At 27.6% G+C, this 24,054-nt stretch overlaps 1 protein-coding gene across 1 annotated transcript in view; it reads left to right on the top strand.

Annotated features, from left to right (window-relative positions):
- Positions 1-24,054, top strand: part of LOC127281959 (discoidin domain-containing receptor 2-like) — an 85,594-nt gene that overhangs the window by 17,438 nt on the left and 44,102 nt on the right. The window contains exon 2 of the mRNA XM_051305985.1: positions 21,534-21,670. Coding sequence (XP_051161942.1) covers positions 21,580-21,670 — 91 coding nt within the window. The 5' untranslated portion in view covers positions 21,534-21,579. The remainder of the gene's footprint in view (positions 1-21,533; positions 21,671-24,054) is intronic.

Genomic DNA, 24,054 nt, shown 5'->3' with positions numbered 1-24,054 from the left:
ATTTTCACGACACGAACCAGCCATGGGTGATAAATTTTTCACGTCTTTCAACTGAACAATATATATATATATATATATATATATATATATATATATATCTCTATATCTATATAAACTTGCATCAACGTATGCGAGAGTCGAATTAATTTTCGAAAAACTTTTTCTATTCTTTTGTTTTCTTTTTGTAAACAAAGCCGATAATCTTTTTCTTATATGAAGACAACTCTATTTCTACGGGGATTTTCATTTTTCTTGTTTGAAGAAAAGATTTGGAAGCAAAATTTAATAAAAGAATTTTCACTGCAAAATAAATAAAATATTAATTAATCACTATATATAAATTATATTTATCGAAAAAGTACTGCTTTGTAAGAATTTAAATCGTAAAAAAGCAATTTAAAATAAGCTCTAAATTATTTTTTCTATCCCAAATTGTTGGGAAAAAAGAAGAAATTTATTATTTTTACGCCTCTTCCACTAAATTTAAGTCCTTGACTTTTTTAAATCCCTTGAAGAATGCTCATAAGTATTTTCAAATTCAAAAGTTATCAAGAGGTCTTCAAAATGTATGAAAACGCCTGCAATCTAGCATTCATATTTCATAAGTTAGTTAAAAAACTCCATAAAAATTTCCTTTTTTTTTTTTTTTGTTACTCTTTATATACAAATTATCACAGTGTTTTTGTATTTCTATGGGACGCATGATTATGTTCTAAAAATCATTAGTCATAATTTACATTTTAACGAATTTTATTTGTCCTAATTAGTTTTGAGCCGAATTTTAATTTGTTCGAAATAGCATTTGGCAATAATTTTCATCAATCCGATTTTCTATATGGCAGAATTTTTATATAACGGAAAATTCAACTCACAGAATTTTTATTTCTTCGAATTTTTATTTGTCAGAATTTTTATTTGCTCGAATTTTCATGTAACATAATCGTCATTTTAAAGAATTTTTATTAGGTAGAATTTCATTGAATAGAATTTTCATATATTTCATTCTTTTAGAGGAATTTTCAATTTGTTCGAATTATTATTTGAGATAATTTTCATACTACAGAATTTTTACTTAACCGAAAAATCATTTAATAGAATTTCTAATTGATAGAATTTTCATTTGTCCGAACAAACAATCGACAGAAAGATTTCGGCGCGATTTTTAAAATCAACCAATCACAATTTTATGAATAATTTTTGATTGGTTGTTTTTAAAAATCGCGCCGAAATCTTTCTGTCGATTGTTTGTTCGGCCATTTGAAAATTCGGACAAATGAAAATTCTATCAATTAGAAATTCTATTAAATGATTTGTCGGTTAAGTAAAAATTCTTTAGTATGAAAAATCGATTATATGGAAATTATATCAAATAATAATTCGAACAAATGAAAATTCATCTCAAATGAAAATTCTATTCAATGAAATTCTACCCAATAAAAATTCTTTAAAATGCCGATTATGTTGAATAAAAATTCGAGCAAATAAAAATTCTGACAAATAAAAATTCTGTGAGTTGAATTTTCCGTTATATAAAAATTCTGCCATATAGAAAATCGGATTGATGAAAATTATATGCCAAATGCTATTTCGAACAAATTAAAATTCGGCTCAAAACTAATTAGGACAAATAAAATTCGATAAAATGTAAATTATGACTAATGATTTTTAGAACATAATCATGCGTCCCATTTCTATTTATACACTCCATTAATGTAATTGAAAGTTAAGATTTTAATATATTCCATGTGATAGTTTAATTTTGATGAAGTGGGAGAGGAAAGGATGAACACAAACATTTGCTGATGTGACGTTTCAGTTACTCACACAAAGTTGATTGTTTACTCGGCTGCGTGAAAGAAAACGCAGGGAAAACTTTTCTCGTTTAGAGAGGGAAAGAGAGAGAGAGAGAAGCGTTCATAAAGGTTGTTATTGCACGTAAATGCCTCAAGTTTGAGCAAACTATTGAGTCAGGTTTTAATCAGCTCACTCTTACGTGTATATATACATACTAACCTCTTTTAACTCAAGCGAAAACTATCTCATCGTTTATTGCAGGAAATTTATAATTACACGTTATTTCCTTCACTACGAGAGGAGTTTACAAGTAATTATTTCATTAGATAATACTAAAAAAAAAGAAAAAATTACAGTGACTTAACACAACGAAATTTTAATTAATTTTTTTTTATAGAAATTATTTTTATATAAAAATTATTTATATATAAATTATTTTTATAAAAATTATTTAAAATTATTTTTGATATTTGAAATAATAAAAGAAAAAATTGCATTAAAATTTCTTTTTATTCTTTAAAAGTTAAAAAGGAGAATTTTCATTTATATTTTGTTTTATTTATAAGATAAGAAAATTTAATCTCTGTGACTCGACAAAATAATTTGATTTATTTTGTCTTCTATAATAAAAGCAAGAGCTTTGAAAATGAGATTTAAAAATGTAAAAGTATTAAAAATGCGGGATAGGTAAATATAGGTTATATTTAGAGAGGGGTCGAATGGCTGAGGCTAGAGAGGAGGTTTTAGCTCCTGACATTGACGGATGAAGCAGAGAAAGGAATCTCCCATTATACTACATAATTTACTGGCTACGTTTTCGAGCCTTGCCCCCCCCCCCATGTCATGGACTTAACCACCGAGACTTTGATCGTGTTCCCTCTTTTCAAATGAAACTCCATCCTAAATGTTTCTATTCCCTTGAAAAGTGTCCAGGAAGTAAACTAACACCCCACTCCTTTTTTTTTTTTTGTCAGTTAAAAGAATCTATGCGGTTTGGAGAAAAATATACTCTCATTCTAAAAAAGAAAATTAATTATTTTTTTCATTTTCTTTTTTCAATGAATTTTTTCTAATTGTAAATTTTTAATTGTAAATTTTTTATTTAAAATTTTTTATTTAAAATTTTTAATTCAACTTTTTGTTGTAATAGTGATTAATGACACAAAAGAAATCAATTTGACAAAGAGGTATTTTCTAACTTTATTTTTGGTTTACTGTATTTTTCTCCTCCAACTGGGGAAAATTAATAATTATCCAACTTTGGCATTTGAGATGGATGACTTTCTCAACTAAATAACGTGACCATTGGGTCACGAAAGTTTCGCGTGAAAATTAGTAAATAACAGAATGTTCATCAGTTTTTGTCACAATTTTAAATAAACAAAACTTAATTTTATAATTAAATAATTAAATTCTAATTAAGGGAAAAAATTTCATTACTTAATAAATATATCAGTTTTTAAAAAATTATAATTGAAATAATTTTAATTTCTTTAATAAACGATTTTAATTTTTCGTTTTTTTTTCGAATTGAAAGATTATAATTGATAATAATTATAATTATAATTGAAATAATTTTAATTTTTTTTTTAATAAACAATTTTAATTTTTCGATTTTTTTTCGAATTGAAAGATAATTGAGAAATTTTAAGATTTAATTTCAAGATATAATGTAAATTGAATATAATATCAAACAAAGAAACATTTTTCTATTCGAGGTGAGATACTTTTTCAAGAAAATACTGGTGTAACCTAGAAGCTATGTTGTGAGCCAATCTAAAATTCTTTTTCTCCTTTTTCTCTTTTTCATGCTTACAATTTTCCCTTCCGCTAACTCCTATACATACTAATATGTAATACACTTTAGATGGAATCGAACGTGTTTTTTTTTTCAACTTCATTTTACAATATGAGAACTGTCAGTCATTTAATATAAATATTAAAAAAAAATCTGTCTTATTTTAGACACAGAAAATATTAAATATATTTAAATAAAATTTTTTTTTAATTATTATAAAATATATAAAAAGACAAGAAAAAAAACTCACCATTTACGAGAATTGGAGAAATCTGAAACAAAAAAAGAATTTTTATTTTTAAAAAATTGAATTAATTTTTAATCAATTTTTCAATTCTATTTTCTATTTTATTCTATTCTATTTTTAAGTCTTGATAAAGATTATAAAATTTAAATCAGTTTTTTTTAAAAAAATGTATTAAATTGTCAAAAAGAAAAATGTCTCTTGAAAACTCGACCAACACTTTTTAATATATGTGAATGATAAAAAGCTACTTAGATCGAAGCAAGGAACGATAGTATAAAGTTATCGATTTTACAAGGCTCATCAAGTAGTTCGCTTTAGAATCTTGAAAAGTGTGCAAGACACGCGGAGGGGGTTTAAAGTTTTGACACATATTTTCCACTTGAGAAAAACTGTGTAGTGCGGCCAATGTTCGTGCAGGTGGTATCAAGTTGTATCGTATACAACAAATGACGGTTCGTTTACTCCCAACGTAAACATGCCCGCTTAGAAAAAAAAAAAAAACCCCCACAACTTTTTCTTCAAATTGATGGCGTATAGACTCCTCTACGAGCAGCTGTGGCCATTTTTTATATCAATAAAAAAAAAATAAAATAAATAACAAATAAATCTCTTAAATCCCACTTCATTTTACATTTAATACTCATTTTTTTTATCCCTCAATTATTATGTCAATCGATATACTCATTTCTCTTCAGGACTTAGTTATTGTACCTTTTTTTCAAAAAAAAAATGGTTCTAAAAAAAATTTCTAAAAATATGTTTCTAAAGAATTTATAAAAAAGAATTCTTAATTTTATGGAACAAGAAGGAATTTTTACGATACGACTTCAAATGAATTTTCCATATCTGAATGACAGAAGAATATATATATATATATATATTTTTTACTTAAGATTATGAATGTTCCGATAGCAATGAAAGTTTCAGTATAATATTTTTGAGTTTTATTCTGGCATAAAATCTTGGAATAGTTTCAAAGGCTGCACCGCATAATCGATGGCTTTTACTGCTTTTCCATTTGGACAAGAAGCATCTGAAAAAGGGGTTTTCTATTTGAATGTGTTCGTAAAGTTGAGGAAAAAACAGTCGATGAAAAGAGTGAGAGAGGGGGGGCAAAAGGGGAGATCTGAAAGCCTGAACATCAGGGAAAAAGTCCGAGAGAGAGAAAACGAGAGAGAGAGAGAGAGAGAGAGAGAGAGAGAGAGAGAGAGAGAGAGAGAGAGAGAGAAAGAGATACTTTTAGTAGGAAATGGTCCTTAAGAAGCATCGCTATATACTTTTGCCCACTTGGAACGATGAAACGTTCCAACGCCTCAGAAGCCGAAACTGCAACTACACTCGGCAAAAGCCTACGATGCACTTGCGGTACGCCACGATAATGCCACTCTGAGCGCGTCCAAAGAGAACTGACGAAGCGTCAGAATCTCAAAAGGCATTTTAGAGCCAAATGCATTGCTGTGAGTCGCGTTTCCCGCTTCTTTTTCTATTTTTTGCTTTTTTTTTTGCTTTTTTTTGCTATCCCGCTAAAGCGACTATGTCTCGACGCGAAAAAAAAGAACATTCCCCAAAACATATATATATATATATATACCTTCACATTTCCGCCCTAAAAAGGAAAATTAAAAGACATGCTCAAAATTAAAAATTACACTATTCAAAAAAACGAAATTAAAATTTTAAAAAGCTGTTAAATTATACTTTTACAAAAAACAGAATTAAAATTAAAAATTACACCCAGGTAGAAAAATTAACATTACTAACGTTACTAATATTACTAACGTTACTAATGTTACTAACGTTAGTACCTATAAAAAAATTAAGAAACTGTTTCTAAATTGTATTTTTGCAGAGACCACCAGGAAGTATTTAATGTTCTTACCCGCACTTTTTATAATTTTCATTTCTATTATCACTTCCACTTTTTTATTTTCATTACCGTTTCCACTTTCACTTTTTCTAATTCTCATTCCCATTTTCACTTCCACTTTTTATAATTTTCATGCCCATTTTCACTTTCACTTTTTTATTTACATTACCACTTCCACTTTTCTCATTCTCATTCGCACTTCCATTCCCACTTCCACTCTTTCTAATTCTCATTTCCACTTTCACTTTTTCTAATTTTCATTCCCATTTTCAATTTTTTATTTTCATTACCACTTCCACTTTTTCTAATTTTTATTCCCACTTCCCTTTTTCTAATTTTCATTCCCACTTCTAGTTTTCATTAGCTGTTGCCATTTCGACTAAAACTCTTTCTAATTTCCATTTACACAACCATTTCCACTTTTTTTAATTACAATGGATGGAAATTAGAAAAAGTAAAAGTGGTAATGGAAATTTAAAAAATAGAAATGGAAGTGGGAGTGAAAATATAAAAAAGTTGTTATGAAAATGAAAAAATGAAAGATGAAATGGGAATGAAAATTGGAACAAGTGGAAGTGGAAGTGAAAGTGGGAATGAGAATTAGAAAAAGTGGTAGTGGCAATGAATATAAAAAACTGGAAGTGGAAATAGGAATGGGAATGAAAATTAGAAAAAGTTTAAGTGGAAGTGAAAGTGGTAATGGGAAAGTAGTGGCAAAGTTTCTGTGAAAATATATTTTAGAAACTCTTAATTTTTTTATAGGTACTAACGTTAGTAACGTTAGTAACGTTAATTTTTTCACCTGGGCACATTTGGAAAAAAAAGAAATTAAAATACAAAAACAGGTTTAAAAAAAAAATTACAAAATTTTCAGTATTTCAATTTGTATATATGTGAGTTTAAAAAAAAAAAATTCATTGGTTGATTTTCCGGATTTCACGTACTAGAGAAAATGTATGTAGATAGTGGATCGAGTTTAGAATCTCCAATGAAGCAAGATAACTTCAATTTTTCTTACACACTCACACATACGTTTGCAATTTTCAAAAGATTCGAATTACTTTTTTTTTTTTTATAACATTTATGAATAGAAAATGAAGCTATTTTAAACTGAAATGGAAAATTTGTACCCTAAAAACTTTTATAAGTTTTTAATATTTTTTTTTTTTGCTTCGATTTTGTACAAAAAAAAAAAGAGATCTAATCGATTGCATTCGAAAGAAATAAATAACTGAATTTTATATACAAGAGAAAACCAAAATTGCAAACAGAAATCAGAAAATTTAAAAAAAAAATATTTCAATAATAAATATAATAATAATAAAAAAACAATTTTAGTAAAAAATAATAATAATTAATAAAATATAGTATTATTTAATAATAATAATAATAATAATAATAATAATAATAATAATAATTTATAATATTAAAATAATATTATAAATAATAATTATAAATTATTATTTTAAATATATCAAACTTGGATAAATATAAGTTAAAAATTTTCATTAAAACACCATTTACAGATTATTATAATCCCCATTTCTATAATATTCATGTTAATCTGCTTTCACTTTTACCAACATTAAACAACTCTAAATTATTAAATAGACAGACCACCAAAAAAAAAAAAAAGTTATAACAACTCATCACTGGATTAACTGAAATCCTCTTCATTTGGCTAATAACAGCTATACGCTTTCATCCCACCCCCTAAGAAAGATAATGAGAACAATAAGATGGATTTTTTTTTATCCTGAATGAAACCGAAACCGAGTTTCAAAAAAGAAGCTTTTTTTGATATTCACTCTTCTTTCAATTATAGATTTTCCCCTCAAGAGAAACTCAATCATATGAATGACTTTACATTTTCTGTTAATAAATACATTAAATAGATTATGTAATATAATCATTAAATATATATGAAAATTGAAATTTTATTGTCCAGTTTGACTTACTTCTACTACTGCATACTGAAAATTAATATTCAAAAAGAATTTTCAATATATTTTTTTGTCCAAAAATTTAGATAAAAATAACTAAAGAGTAATAAAATTAAAGTACAACAATTTAATGTTTAAAGATTTTCTTTATAACTATTATTGTCCTTCATTTTCAGCATTTCAAGGAAAAATCTTGTTTTTCTTGCTCTCATCTCGGTATATTTCGTTGTTTGCAATGGTGATCCTTCAAAAAGCTAAAAGTCTGTTCATTGAAAGTTTCCCTTCTTCTATACACGAAAAGGAGCTTTATAACCTGATCTCTCTTAAACAGTCTACACTCTTTTCTCTTTCATACTCTCATTACGTATTTTCTCAGGTTTCATTTTTCAATCTTCATCTTGCATTTTCGCATCTATTTTTTTTTATTCAACGTTATTTTTTTTTTATTATTTTCACTAGAGTTTCTTTTATTTTCTTTTTCATATAGTCATTTTAGATATCTTTTGTTATAGTAGTAAAAGTTAGTTTTAATCCGACAAAATCAATATGAAAAAAGGGGGGAGGAAATTTTACTATCAGTATAGTAATAGTTTGCTGCCGTCAGACAAAATAATTTAATTTTCATATCAGTAGTAAGAGTAGTAGTCAAAGTTTTAAATCTCTTGTGATTATAACGTTCAGTAGTAAAATAAAGTTTTAGTCAGACAGATCAAACAAAAATTTTACAATTTTTTATATTTATAATCAAACTATAAGTTGCAGTCTGTCCAAATAATTTAATTTTAATAACAGTGGTATAAGTCAATTGTAGTCAGACTTTAAACTTAAATACAATAATAAAAATTAGGAGTAAAGTGCAGGTTTAGTCAGACAGAACAAATTAAATTATTGTAATTTTAATACTAGTAGTCAAAGAAATTTGGAGTCAGACCAAGTAATTTAATGTTAATATCAGTAGTGAAGTCCAGCTTTAGTCAGACATAACAAATTAAATTTTTTAAATTTTTGTATTAGTAGTCAAAGTAAATTGCAGTCACACCAAGAAATTTAGTTTTAATATAAGTAGTAAAAGTCAATTTTAGTCAAACGATAAACCCTTACGTAATTCTAAGTAGTAAAATGCAATTTTAGTCAGACAGAACGTAAAAAATTCTTGTAATTTTTGTATCAGTAGTCATAATAAGTTTCTGTCAGACCAAGTGATTTAATTTTAATATCAGTAGTAATAGTCAATTTCAGTCAGACAATGAACCCTTTTGTAATTATAATTTTCAGTAGTAAAATGCAGTTTTAGTCGGACAACGAATTAAATTCTAGTGATTTTAATGTTAGCAGTAAAAATGAGGCTCAGTGAGACCAAATAATATATCAGTAGTAAGAGTCAATTTTAATCAGACATTAAGCTCACTAGTAATTATAATTTTTAGTAGTAAAATACAGTTTTAGTCAAACAGAACGTATAAAATTTATGTAATTTTTGCATCAGTAGTCGTAGTCAGTCGTAGTAAGACCAAATAATTTAATTTTATTATCAGTAGTAGAAGTCAATTGTAGTCAGACTTAAAAATCTCTCCTAATTCTAATTTTCACTAGTAAAAGACAGTTTTATTCAGACAGAACGAATTAATTTCTTGTCATTTTTGTATCAATAATCGAAGTAATTTGTAGTCACACCAAGAAATTTAATTTTAATATAAGTAGTAAAAGTCAATTTTAGTCAAACAATAAACCCTTACGCAATTTTAAGTAGTAAAATGCAATTTTAGTCAGACAGAACGTAAAAAATTCTTGTAATTTTTGGATCAGTAGTCGTGGTAAGTTAAAGTCAGACCAATTAATTTAATTTTAAAATCAGTAGTGAGAGTCAATTTTAGTCAGACGTTAAGCTTTTTAGTAATTATAATTTTCAGTAGTAAAAGGCAATTTTAGTCAAACAGAACGAATTAATTTCTTGTAATATTTATATTAGTAGTCAAAGTAAGTTGCAGTCAGACCAAATAATTTAATTTTATTCTCAGTAGTAGAAGTCAATTGTAGTCAGACTTAAAAATTTCTCCAAATTCTAATTTTCAGTAGTAAAAGTCCATTTTAGTCAGACAGAACGAATTTATTTTTTTCCCTAATTGTGTCACCTGTCAAAAAAAGTAACACCTTATACAAATTTCAAAAAGAGAGTGTAAAATATAATGTCGAACAACTGACTAGGTTCTTATGTTCGCATCAACGAATCTTTTCATCAAGAAATGATCAAAAATGATCCTTTCGGAGTTGAGGGAAAACCGTGCTTTTCAAATTACCATTGTAAATGCGCGGCTGCTGACCATCTACGTCTAAAGAAAGGAATTAACATGAGAATAGCCAGTTTGCAATCCAGACCGACGCCGTCACGGAAAGTACAGAGAAGGTCTGTGGCAGAGGGGGGGAGGGGGCGCGAAGGGGAAACGTAGAAAAAGGGGGTTAAGGGAGAAAGCTATCGGAAGTAAAGGTAGGAAATAGAAGAAAAAGAAATTTCCGAATAAATTAGGAAAAAGTGGTTTTAAATCAGTGTGAACGAAGAAAAAAAAAATTCTATATTTTTTTAAACAACTTCATTATTTCCCAGGTTTTTGAAAAATATTCATAAAATTGCTAGAATTCTGTTTTGTCTTTGTAATTTATTTACTTAAATGTTTGCAGAAAAAAAAAGAATAGGAGAGAGAAACAGAATAAAACGTTGGTCGCGTGTCATCCACACGTGTTGTCTTCATTTTAAAGAACTTTCACGTTTTAACTCTCTTTTTTTTTGGATAAAAATAGTTATTTTAAAATTTATGTCACAAACTGTCGTTCATGAAACTAAAGAGATTGTGCCACTTTAAATTGTTATTTAAATATGTTTTGCCAACATATATACAGAGAGTTGAGAAACATTTTCATTTCTCTTACCTTTGTGCTAATTCAGTTAATTAGTAATTAACCTTGTTCTTAAAATAAATGTTTCTTTTTTTTTTTTTTGCTTAATTTTCCTATGAAGTTATTATTATTAAAACAAGCTTTTTGTGTTAATTCTATTTCAAAATTTTCAACTTGTCACGAACAGATTACTTTTTACCTATGCGCTACGAAATATAATTAAAAGAAATCAAAATTATTACCAAAATTTGTCAAATAAAAAAAGAATCAATACTTTTATCACACCCAGGTGAAAAAATTAACGTTACTAACGTTACTAATGTTACTAACATTACTAATGTTACTAACGTTAGTATCTATAAAAAAATTAAGAGTTTCTAAAATATATTTTCACAGAAACTTTGCCACTACTTTCCCATTACCACTTTCACTTCCACTTAAACTTTTTATAATTTTCATTCCCATTTCCACTTATACTTTTTCTAATTCTCATTCCTACTTCACTTCCACTTTTTCTAATTTTCATTCCCATTTCCACTTCCACTTTTTTATACTCATTGCCACTTCCACTTTTTCTAATTTTCATTCCCATTTCCACTTCCACTTTTTCTAATTTTCATTCCCATTCCCATTTCCACTTATACTTTTTCTAATTCTCATTCGCACTTCCATTCTCACTTCTACTCTTTCTAATTCTCATTCCTACATCACTTCCACTTTTTCTAATTTTCATTCCCATTCCCATTTCCACTTATACTTTTTCTAATTCTCATTCGCCCTTCCATTCTCACTTCTAATCTTTCTAATTCTCATTCCTACTTCACTTCCACTTTTTCTAATTTTCATTCCCATTTCCACTTCCACTTTTTCTAATTTTCATTCCCATTCCCGTTTCCACTTATACTTTTTCTAATTCTCATTCGCACTTCCATTCTCACTTCTACTCTTTCTAATTCTCATTCCTACTTCACTTCCACTTTTTCTAATTTTCATTCCCATTTCCACTTCCACTTTTTCTAATTTTCATTCCCATTTCCATTTCCACTTTTTTATACTCATTGCCACTTCCACTTTTTCTAATTCACATTCACACTTTCACTTGTTCCAATTTTCATTCCCATTTCATCTTCCACTTTTTTATTTTCATTACAACTTTTTTATATTTTCACTCCCACTTCCATTCCTAATTTTTTAAATTTTCATTATCACTTTCACTTTTTCTAATTTCCATCCATGGTAATTAAAAAAAAGTGGAAATGGTTGTGTAAATGGAAATTAGAAAGAGTTTTAGTCGAAATGGCAACAGCTAATGAAAATTAGAAAGTGGAAAAAATGGGAGTAGAAGTGGGAATGAAAATTAGAAAAAGAAAAGTGAGAATAAAAATTAGAAAGAGTGGAAGTGGGAATGGAAGTGCAAATGAGAATTAGAAAAAGTGAAAGTGGAAACGGTAATCAAAATAAAAAATTGAAAGTGATAATAGAAATGAAAATTATAAAAAGTGCGGGTAAGAACATTAAATACTTCCTGGTGGTCGAATTTCGACAAGTTTCTGCAAAAATACAATTTAGAAACATTTTCTTAATTTTTTTTTATAGGTACTAACGTTAGTAATATTAGTAACGTTAGTAATGTTAATTTTTCTACCTGGGCAAAAATATAAAAGATTTTAAAATTAAAGTTGAAACTAATTTAAAAGACAAAAATACGAGGTATAATTAAAGGTGGAAAAAAATGTGGTAAAAACTACTTTTAAATGAGGACCTATATCATTTCTTATTATCGCACGTAGAGTACGATTTTAAGCTATCGCAAATATGAGAGACGGAAGCACGGTCTTTCGTTCGCGTCTAATGGTATTGCCCCCCTTCTTCTTTTCTCGTTCCTACTTCGGCATCTCTTCCTGTAGCCCCACATCATCATGCCCCCCCCTTCCACCCTCTTTCGCCTCAAGCCTCCTTGTCGCCCGCTTCCGGCAAGATAACGCCAGCCTGTTTGTATAAGGCGTTAGAGCCTCGGTAGCTGAGAATATTCCGTGCAAAAAGGGCCGCATGAAACGCGAGATACGAGTACGATACACAGAGAGAGAGAGAGAGAGAGAGAGAGAGAGAGAGAAAGAGAGTGAATGTATGAGGTGTGAATGTGGGTTTGTGTGCGGAGACGTCGAATAGTCGGAAGGGGGTGTACATAAGTCATTGCTACCGACCGAGGCATACGCGTCATCTTGAACGAGCAAATTTTCCTCCTTCTAAAGATGCTTCTATGTATATATGTGCTTTTACGATAAGATATGAGCTACATTGCTTTCAAACTCTATTGTTGCTTCCAACATCTTATGAGCAGTCGAATTTGACTCGATGCCTTTTTTTTATCAAAAGTGGAAAATTTATCATTTTCCATTTAATTCAAAAGGAAAGCTTTCGTTAAAATTTAACACCGCAAAAAAATAAAATCTCAAAATGAGAACAAATTCAAAAATTAATTTTACTTTAAAAAAAAAAGATAAAAATATATTTTAATTTATTTTTTTATACGGAAAAGTAAATTTTTCCCTATTTAAACTCGTGTAGAATTTTTGCCGTGGCCAAAATGGGGGCCAAATCGTGCCGCCCTATTAGGGAATGAAACGCCAAGTCTGATGTGGCCCTAATTAGGAAATATACATTTTCTGGTTGCCCTGATCAGGCGTGGCGTTTCATTCCCTACTAGAGCCCTAGTAGGACAATTTCTACACCGGAAGTGAGGATTTAGTCAGGGCCTGACAAGTTTTCCCTTTTTCGAAGAAAATGTAACTAAATTAAGTTTTTAAGATTCCTTTTTATAAAAATATTATTATCAATAAATCATTTATACTTTGATTTTTTTTTATTTTGGGGGTTTGACTAGAATTCCCTACCGCAACCCCAAATAGGGTATTCACTAGCTTTAAAATAGGACTCTGATCAGGGCCTCGATAGTTTTCCTTGTTTAAAAAAAATGTAAATAAAATATGTTTTCAATATAATTATAAATAATATCTTACAAAATATATACTTTCTAGAAAACTGACAAGGCCCTGATCAGTTTTCCCCAAATAGGGCCTAAATTGGCAATCCTCTTTTAATAACAAATTTATATATAATAAAAATATATATATATATATATATATATAATAAATAAATAAATATAAAATAAATAAAAAGTTAAATAGTTAAATAGTTGAATAGTTAAAGATTTTAATAGTTTACTATTTTTCAAATATGTTTTAAATGTAAAAAATAATGATAAAATTAAAAAAAAAATTACATACTATATGGTTTCAATTTTTTTTCCCAAAGATAAATAAAAAAAAAAATTGGAGAGAAAAGAAATGAGATTTGAAAGATAAAAAAAAAAGAAATTTACGAGGAAATGACAATTTTACACTAAAATAGTGAATTAAAGAGGAAAAACGCTATTCTGGCAAATTGTCTTTGTTTCCGAAGGCAAGAAAACGGTATCTCAGAAAATGGCGACTGTGCCACATACACATATCTTGAAACTGAAAACGCGATCAGCAGATGGAATCGAATCGAGTAAGAAATGAAAACGAATTTCGATTAGAGAGAAACGACCTTCGTGATTTCATTCCTCAGGAATAAAATGTTGAATGAATAAAAAAACGAAACTTTATTTGTTATTTTCCTATATATATATTATATATATTAAAGTCACCTATGAAGAAAATTCGTAAAATATTCTAATGAAAATATTTAAATATTTAAAGAATTCTATAATGCAATTAATATAATAAAAACTCTGAATTAAATATATACATACACTTTGTATAATAAACCTTTAATAAAACTTTAATAGTTCATAAAATCAAGTAAAAGTTTTCCGAACGTTTCGGATTATCAAGCTTGATATTTCCTTCTGAATATAATTCGGATCATGGGACTAAGCGACAAAATGCATTGAAGCGAGATGGCCGACATCGTTTGAGTAAAGATGAAGAGCTTCGCGGGGTTAGTGTATATATATATATATATATATAAAACAGGGTTTTCTTCGTTTTATGAGAAAAGACTGGTGATTTGGAAGTTCCGAGTGACTTTTCGACAATCTGTGTGGCAAAAGTTCTATCTATATAAACTCTGAGAGTCAAGAAGAACTTCTATTCTTTTGCTGTGGTTTGCGAATCAATCGAAAATCTTTACGAGCTCAACTATACGAATGAATCAATGAAATCATACACGAAGAATTGAGAGGACAATAAGAATTTGTTGGATCACATTTTTTTTTCTATTGGAAATAGAGAGCAATCTATAAAAATTCTACATGCTCTTTTTACTGTTTTTTTTTGTATAGTCTAGATCATTTCTGTAATCTATGTAAAAGAAAATATTTTTTTATAACAAAGACGAAAATTATGAATTTAATTATTTTATTATTGTATTTTTATTTTACTATTATTTCCTAGTTTTGTTTTACAATTTTTATTTTACTATTTTTAATTTGCTATTATTTTTACTACTTTTGGTATATTATTTTTATTTTACTTTTTTTTACTATTTTTATTTTACTATTTACTAGTTTACTATTTACTACGCTACTATTTTCTACGTTACTATTTACTACGTTACTATTTATTATCTACTTGTTTACTATTTACTACGTTACTATTTACTACGTTACTATTTACTACGTTACTATTTACTGCGTTACTATTTACTAGGTTATTATTTATTATCTACTAGTTTACTATTTACTACGTTACTATTTATTATCTACTTGTTTACTATTTACTACGTTACTATTTACTACCTTACTATTTACTAATTTATTATTTACTATCTACTAGTTTACTATTTACTACGTTACTATTTGCTACGTTACTATTTACTAGGTTATTATTTACTATCTACTAGTTTACTATTTACTACGCTACTATTTACTACGTTACTATTTACTACGTTACTATTTATTATCTACTAGTTTACTATTTACTACGTTACTATTTACTAGTTTATTATTTACTATCTACTAGTTTACTATTTACTACGTTACTATTTGCTACGTTACTATTTACTAGTTTACTATTTACTACGTTACTATTTACTAGGTTATTATTTACTATCTACTAGTTTACTATTTACTACGTTACTATTTACTTGGTTATTATTTACTATCTACTAGTTTACTATTTACTACGTTACTATTTACTACGTTAGTATTTACTACGTTACTATTTGCTACCTTACTATTTACTAGTTTATTATTTACTATCTACTACGTTACTATTTACTAGGTTATTATTTACTATCTACTAGTTTACTATTTAAGAGTTTACTATTTACTAGCATATTTACAAAAATAAAAAATTTATTTACTTTACTATTTACTAGTTCATTATTTACTATCTACTAGTTTACTATTTACTACTTTACTATTTACTACGTTACTATTTACTACGTTACTATTTGCTACGTTACTATTTACTAGGTTATTATTTACTATCTGCTAGTTTACTATTTACTACGTTACTATTTGCTATCTAACTAGTTACTAGTTTCTTATTTACTATCTACTACGCTACTATTTACTAGGTTATTATTTACTATTTACTAGTTTACTATTTGCTACGTTACTATTTACTACGTTACTATTTACTATACTCTGTCCATCGAGAGTTTGCCCTCGGTCGCGCAGTTTTTTTCTCTGAGGGCGTTGAAAAACTTAAAAATGGCGTTTCCGTAATTTTTTTCATCGGAAAAATAGCCAATAACAATCGTTTCGGTCTCCTACCTTTCCACACGGTCTTAGGCCCTCACGAGTCAAAGGGTAATTTATGACCTTTATACCTAACAAGGGACATTCAAATGGTAATCACTTAATAAAAAATACAAAGTTTTTTAATTTTGTTCTTACAAAATTAAAAATGTTATTTTTGAAATCCTCATTTTATTGTGATTTCAACAGTATGTTGTTTAACTATAATACATTAAAATTTAAATAATTCACAAATTCAGTGATTAATGAAATGTTTGTATGTACACATAGCTTTTTAGAATTTAGTATAAACTTTTAATTTAACTTAATTATTAATGTAAGGTTGTATTTTTAATTATGATTAATTAATTGATATACATAATAACAATTAAGTCATTCACTGTAATTAAAATTTTTATTAAGTGCATCTTGAGTTTACACTCTTGATGTCATTATTACACTTATTACGAAGTATTACGACTATTACAAGATAATTGTGCACTAATACGCGAGTAAATACCCCCACAATAAAACATATAATTTGTTTAACATACAATATACACAAATATTTTTCTTTATTCACTTTCTGAACTAGAATCAAATGAAACATTAATAACAATTGCAGGGATTCTTGTTTTGCAAAACTATTACATATCATTAGAATCGTGAGAATTTGCAGATTCCGAATATATTGTTCAAAATTAATTATCTGTAAAACTAAAATTCTTTAAAATTTTTATTGCACTGTAACGTGCAGTTTATTAGGACCCTCATAAACTTGGGACTTGTGAACGCACGGACGACTGGGGATTAGAAGTGACAATTTAAACCATATTTTGAACCAAGTCTAAAATTAACATTTTTTTCACAAAAGGCGGTCCTTATTTCAAAACTCCGCCAACTCTTTCATTTTTATGATGTTCTGCGCGAAAATGACTAAAACTCGTCGTTTTCCGAGGGCAAACTCTCGATGGACAGAGTATAGGTTATTATTTACTATCTACTAGTTTACTATTTACTACGCTACTGTTTACTACGTTACTATTTACTACGTTACTATTTATTATCTACTTGTTTACTATTTACTACGTTACTATTTACTACGTTACTATTTGCTATCTAACTAGTTACTAGTTTCTTATTTACTATCTACTACGCTACTATTTACTAGGTTATTATTTACTATTTACTAGTTTACTATTTGCTACGTTACTATTTACTACGTTACTATTTACTAGGTTATTATTTACTATCTACTAGTTTACTATTTACTACGCTACTGTTTACTACGTTACTATTTACTACGTTACTATTTATTATCTACTTGTTTACTATTTACTACGTTACTATTTACTACGTTACTATTTACTACGTTACTATTTACTAGGTTATTATTTATTATCTACTAGTTTACTATTTACTACGTTACTATTTACTACCTTACTATTTACTAGTTTATTATTTACTATCTACTAGTTTACTATTTACTACGTTACTATTTGCTACGTTACTATTTACTAGTTTACTATTTACTACGTTACTATTTACTTGGTTATTATTTACTATCTACTAGTTTACTATTTACTACGTTACTATTTGCTACCTTACTATTTACTAGTTTATTATTTACTATCTACTACGTTACTATTTACTAGGTTATTATTTACTATCTACTAGTTTACTATTTAAGAGTTTACTATTTACTAGCATATTTACAAAAATAAAAAATTTATTTACTTTACTATTTACTAGTTCATTATTTACTATCTACTAGTTTACTATTTACTACTTTACTATTTACTACGTTACTATTTACTACGTTACTATTTGCTACGTTACTATTTACTAGGTTATTATTTACTATCTGCTAGTTTACTATTTACTACGTTACTATTTGCTATCTAACTAGTTACTAGTTTCTTATTTACTATCTACTACGCTACTATTTACTAGGTTATTATTTACTATTTACTAGTTTACTATTTGCTACGTTACTATTTACTACGTTACTATTTACTAGGTTATTATTTACTATCTACTAGTTTACTATTTACTACGCTACTATTTACTACGTTACTATTTACTACGTTACTATTTATTATGTACTTGTTTACTATTTACTACGTTACTATTTACTACGTTACTATTTACTAGGTTATTATTTATTATCTACTAGTTTACTATTTACTACGTTACTATTTACTACCTTACTATTTACTAGTTTATTATTTACTATCTACTAGTTTACTATTTACTACGTTACTATTTGCTACGTTACTATTTACTAGTTTACTATTTACTACGTTACTATTTACTAGGTTATTATTTACTATCTACTAGTTTACTATTTACTACGTTACTATTTACTTGGTTATTATTTACTATCTACTAGTTTACTATTTACTACGTTACTATTTACTACGTTAGTATTTACTACGTTACTATTTGCTACCTTACTATTTACTAGTTTATTATTTACTATCTACTACGTTACTATTTACTAGGTTATTATTTACTATCTACTAGTTTACTATTTAAGAGTTTACTATTTACTACACGGAGAAAAAGAAAAAGTAATTTTTACTACTTTCAGAGTAAAACTGGACCAACTCGAAGTTTCTGCGCATCTCTGGCAATTTTTACTCCAAAAATAGTAAAATTTATTATTTCTGTAGTAAATTTTACTGTTTCCGTAGTAAGTTTTACTATTTCTAGAGTAAATTTTACTATTTTTGGAGTAAAAATTGCCAGAGATGCGCAGAAACTTCGAGTTGGTCCAGTTTTACTCTGAAAGTAGTAAAAGTTACTTTATAAAAGAAATCTTTTTTCTCCGTGTAGCATATTTACAAAAATAAAAAATTTATTTACTTTACTATTTACTAGTTCATTATTTACTATCTACTAGTTTACTATTTACTACTTTACTATTTACTACGTTACTATTTACTACGTTACTATTTGCTACGTTACTATTTACTAGGTTATTATTTACTATCTGCTAGTTTACTATTTACTACGTTACTATTTGCTATCTAACTAGTTACTAGTTTCTTATTTACTATCTACTACGCTACTATTTACTAGTTTACTATTTGCTACGTTACTATTTACTACGTTACTATTTGCTATCTAACTATTTACTAGTTTCTTATTTACTATCCACTACGTTACTATTTACTACGTTACTTTTTACTAGTTTATTATTTACTATCTACTAGTTTACTATTTACTTCGTTACTATTTACTAGTATATTTACAAAAATAAAATATTTATTTACTTTACTATTTACTAGTTTATTATTTACTATTTAAGTGTTTACTATTTTCTAGTATATTTACAAAAATAAAATATATTTATTATTATTAAAGAATATTTAATTTTAGATAAAAAAAAAATAAAACACATTTTCCTAAAACAGAAAAAAAAAATTCGATTACATTAATGTATAGACCCTTCTGAGAAAACAGGTAGAGCAACGCAGCCAACGTCTCAATTAAAAGAAATCCTTAGTGTCTATTCGCGTGACCGTAAAAGCCATTTCCGAACGCAGTAAAAAAAAAAAAGACCGTAAAGGGCAGACAAATACTTCTTCGGTCAGACAAATACGATTCTGGTTAGACTAAAAGAGAGAGAGCAAGAGAGAAAAAGAGAAAATTAGTAGCCAAGTAAACTAGCGAAAGGGAAAGAGAGCTTAGAGGTTTTCTCTCCATAAAGGTGTATAAGGGTGAGGGAGGGTGTTAGGTTGGGGCTAATTGGGTGAGGACTCGATTACGAGTTACTTCACACAGTCCACACAACAGTGTGTTTCTCAACGCGACACACGTATATACAATTCAAGCTGACTGGTCAAAATAAAACTGTGCCAAGAAAAAAAGGGGGGGGGGATTTTTTTTTCTTTTTCCACCAAAAATTTAGCTTTGTTTTTTTTTTTTTCCTCGTCTACTTTCGCTTGGGAAAATTGTCACCGCAAAGTTGCTCATCGAAAAAATATGTGGACCTCTGAAGATCTTTAGGAAAGATACGTGACCCAAAGATCAGGTCACGATCCAACGTCTAAAATTCAACCCTGAGGGCTTTGCCACCTCTGAGTTAAAGCGCGTCGACCCCCTTCTCTCTGCCCCCCCCCCTCCCCACACCCTTCAAGACTTCGTTCCTTTGCCATCTCACGTCCCTTGACACAGAAATTAACCTCGATTTCATTACCAACTAGAAAACGAATGACAATTTTCCCAAGTCGTCTGGATCTTAAATTAACTCTTGAAAATTATGCGCGCACTATATATTTAGTGAGAAATTTTAAGACTCAAATAACGTGCCAAAAATTTTTGAAAGCATTTACCATTTTATTTTAATGGATAATTTACCAAATGAGTAATGAGAAAATCGTATTTTTCTAATTCAATTATCAAAAGATATTTAAAAAATTTTTAATAAAAAAATTAATATTATTATAAAAGAAGAAACTTTTTTTTGGGAAAAAATTAAAAAAAATATCCAGAGAATATTTTTTTCACATTTAATTTTCTTTTCAAATAAAGTGGGTGGGAAAAAAATTTATTTCTCAAATCTTCCTTTTTAAAAGTGACTTTTAAAGAGTTTTATAAAGTGAAAATATTTTTTCGAAATAAAATATATTTTCTTTTTTTGGAAAAAAAAAAGAAAATTCTGAACAATAACTTGAGAAAATTTCCTTCATGAATTCCAAAGTAGTAAAAATTTACTATATGGTGACATATACGACAACATAAAAATGTTTCGAAAAACTTTCTTTACGTCTTTGAAAACTATTAGAAACTTTATACTTTTATACACATATGTCATGGTTAAAGAAAATATAAAGAATATATATATATTTTTGTACAAAATTTCTTATAAATACGATAAATAGTATTATTTTTATTTTGTATATACATATATAACCTACTATTGAAAATTTTAACTTAACCAATTTATTGCCCAAAAAAAAAATTATAATGTTAATTAAATTTGAAAAAATCAAATATTTCAAGATGAGTAATTATGAAAATGTTTTTCGACAACGATCGTTAAGACTTTTTATTTTTCAAAGAGTAATTATTTCCAACGACTAAAGTAGGTATAGGAAAACTAAGAGCGCACTTTACCTACAACCCTGCTGGTTAGTCATTAATCTCTCGACAGATAATACTTTTCCCCTTCTATTTCACTTTACTACTCTTTCATCTTGTACTCAGCAACAGATGCACGATTAGTTACAAAATAATCTCTTCTCTTTATTTTCTAGTTATTGGCCTTATGATCTCCTGAAGACTTTTTCGGTGCAGCAGAACATGAAGACTGATCGCCTATCAACATTGCCCGGGATCTGTATACTGCTGACACTACTGGGCTCTATTTTTCATGTCGAAACATTCGATATTCGTAAGTTAAAATATTTCTATTTTTTTTTTTTTATTAGAAAAAATTCTGGTAACTAAAACTCAAAAGTTCAAAAAAAAACTAAATTATTGAAAAAAGAAACGATCTTTTCGTCCTTTTATCATAGATCGGTAATAGAAATTTCTACAATGATCATCGGTCGGTAAAATAAATTTCTCTAATATCAACAGTCGGTAAAATAAATTTCTCTAATATCAACAGTCGGTAATAAAAATAATTGCAATTGCAACAGATTTCCACAATTATCATCGGTCGGTAAAATAAATTTCTCTAATATCAACAGTCGGTAAAATAAATTTCTCTAATATCAACAGTCGGTAATAAAAATAATTGCAATTGCAACAGATTTCCACAATTATCATCGGTCGGTAAAATAAATTTCTCTAATATCAACAGTCGGTAAAATAAATTTCTCTAATATCAACAGTCGGTAATAAAAATAATTGCAATTGCAACAGATTTCAACAATGATCATCGGTCGGTAAAATAAAATTCTCTAATATCAACAGTCGGTAATAAAAATAATTGCAATTGCAACAGATTTCAACAATGATCATCGGTCGGTAAAATAAATTTCTCTAATATCAACAGTCGGTAATAAAAATAATTGCAATTGCAACAGATTTCAACAATGATCATCGGTCGGTAAAATAAAATTCTCTAATATCAACAGTCGGTAATAAAAATAATTGCAATTGCAACAGATTTCCACAATGATCATCGGTCGGTAAAATAAAATTCTCTAATATCAACAGTCGGTAATAAAAATAATTGCAATTGCAACAGATTTCTACAACGATCATCAGTCGGTAAAATAAATTTCCCCAATGTCACTGTATCGACAGTCGATAATATAAATAACTACATTTGCAATCCACCAAGAAAAAATCTAACAGAATTCTATAAAACCACAGCATCGATAGAATTTTTTTCTCTTTGTAATATAGAGCAAAATATGGTTATTTTTGTCACCAATTTTCCAGTCGGACATTATATTATGCGACACTTATTTCAACGTCATGTTTGAATAATAAAGCAAAAAAAAAAATTCATTGTTGAAGGATCTATATCACGAATACATTACAGGTCAAGTGATGAAATGCTAATGAGTATATATGGCGACTGTATATATATGTTGAAATCTGCAATTAGTGACAAAGCTTTGAAAGTATATTAATGTTAATTGCACTCGGTTCATGACAGAGATCAACTTTATCAATTTTACATCTACGTGTCGCTTTTATCAAGCCCTTTTCTTTTGCGAGGAGGTCAAAAAAAAAAAAAAAAAAAAATCTTTTGTACTTGATATTGAAATAAACACATTATTCATTCGTAGAAACTCAATAATTATATATGAAAAAAAATTTCAACACCCTCCCAAAAAAAAAGAAGAATTGTATAAATTTTTAGGATTTTAATTGTTAAAAAAAGGGCTCATTTAAAAAAGTGACTTTTCTCTGCTTTGTAGATTGTTACCAGTAGCCCAATTAATGCCAGAGAATAAAACGAGCGAAGCGTAAAGTCTAGCACCAGAAGGCTCGTCGTCGTCGTCGTCGTTGTCGTTGCAAAAATAAAAGAAAAAAATAAAATTGAAAAAAAATATTGTGGGGTAAAATTGAAAACTGTGAATCATTTCTTTTTAACAAGAGAAATCAATATCGTTGCAAGCTATGATAGAAAAAGTAGGTCACCAGTGTGAGACAAAAATTTATTCCACCTAATTTGCTATATAAATTGAACGTGAATATTTTTTCACAATACCGAACGTATTTCATAGCGACAAATACTGACGGATCGTATCTTTTCAATTTTTTTTTTTTTTTCATTTTTTTTTTCGCTAATGCCATTTTCCTTGTTAAATGAAGTGTGTTCTTTAAAAATACATGCGCATATATTCTGAAAATTAATTCCCGTGTGTGTATTTAATTGTACTATTTGCTAGATTATTTATTGCTATTGTCTTGTTATTTTTTTTCAATTAAACAAGTGACAATAAAAAAAATATTTTTGTAAATCAAAAAAAAATTAAATCAACTTGTACTTAAAAAAAAAAAAATTACAAATAGCCCAAAACGATTCTTTTTTTTTATATAACTAAATTATATTATATTTGAAAAAAAAAATTTCACGTTTGTAAACAAAAAATATTTTCATGAAATTATTGTCTCAATTTAATTAAAAATGGTACTTTTTTTCGAGAATCAAATATTTAATGAAGATTTCCAATTACTTTGCTAGCAAAACATTTTGCGGTTAAATTAACCGTCAACGATGCAATCAAATCTGTTTTTCCCATTTCATTTTTTTTCCTCAATTTTATTAAAATTTTTATTAATCATTTAATTTATTAAATTAAAAACATTGTT

This window comes from Leptopilina boulardi, unplaced genomic scaffold (genome assembly GCF_019393585.1).
Source record: "Leptopilina boulardi isolate dan_hultmark-lab unplaced genomic scaffold, ZJU_Lbou_2.1 LbouV2_278, whole genome shotgun sequence".
Taxonomy (NCBI): Eukaryota; Metazoa; Arthropoda; class Insecta; order Hymenoptera; family Figitidae; genus Leptopilina; species Leptopilina boulardi.
Note: the sequence above shows the minus strand (reverse complement) of the source record. Positions and strands in the feature narration are given on the sequence as shown.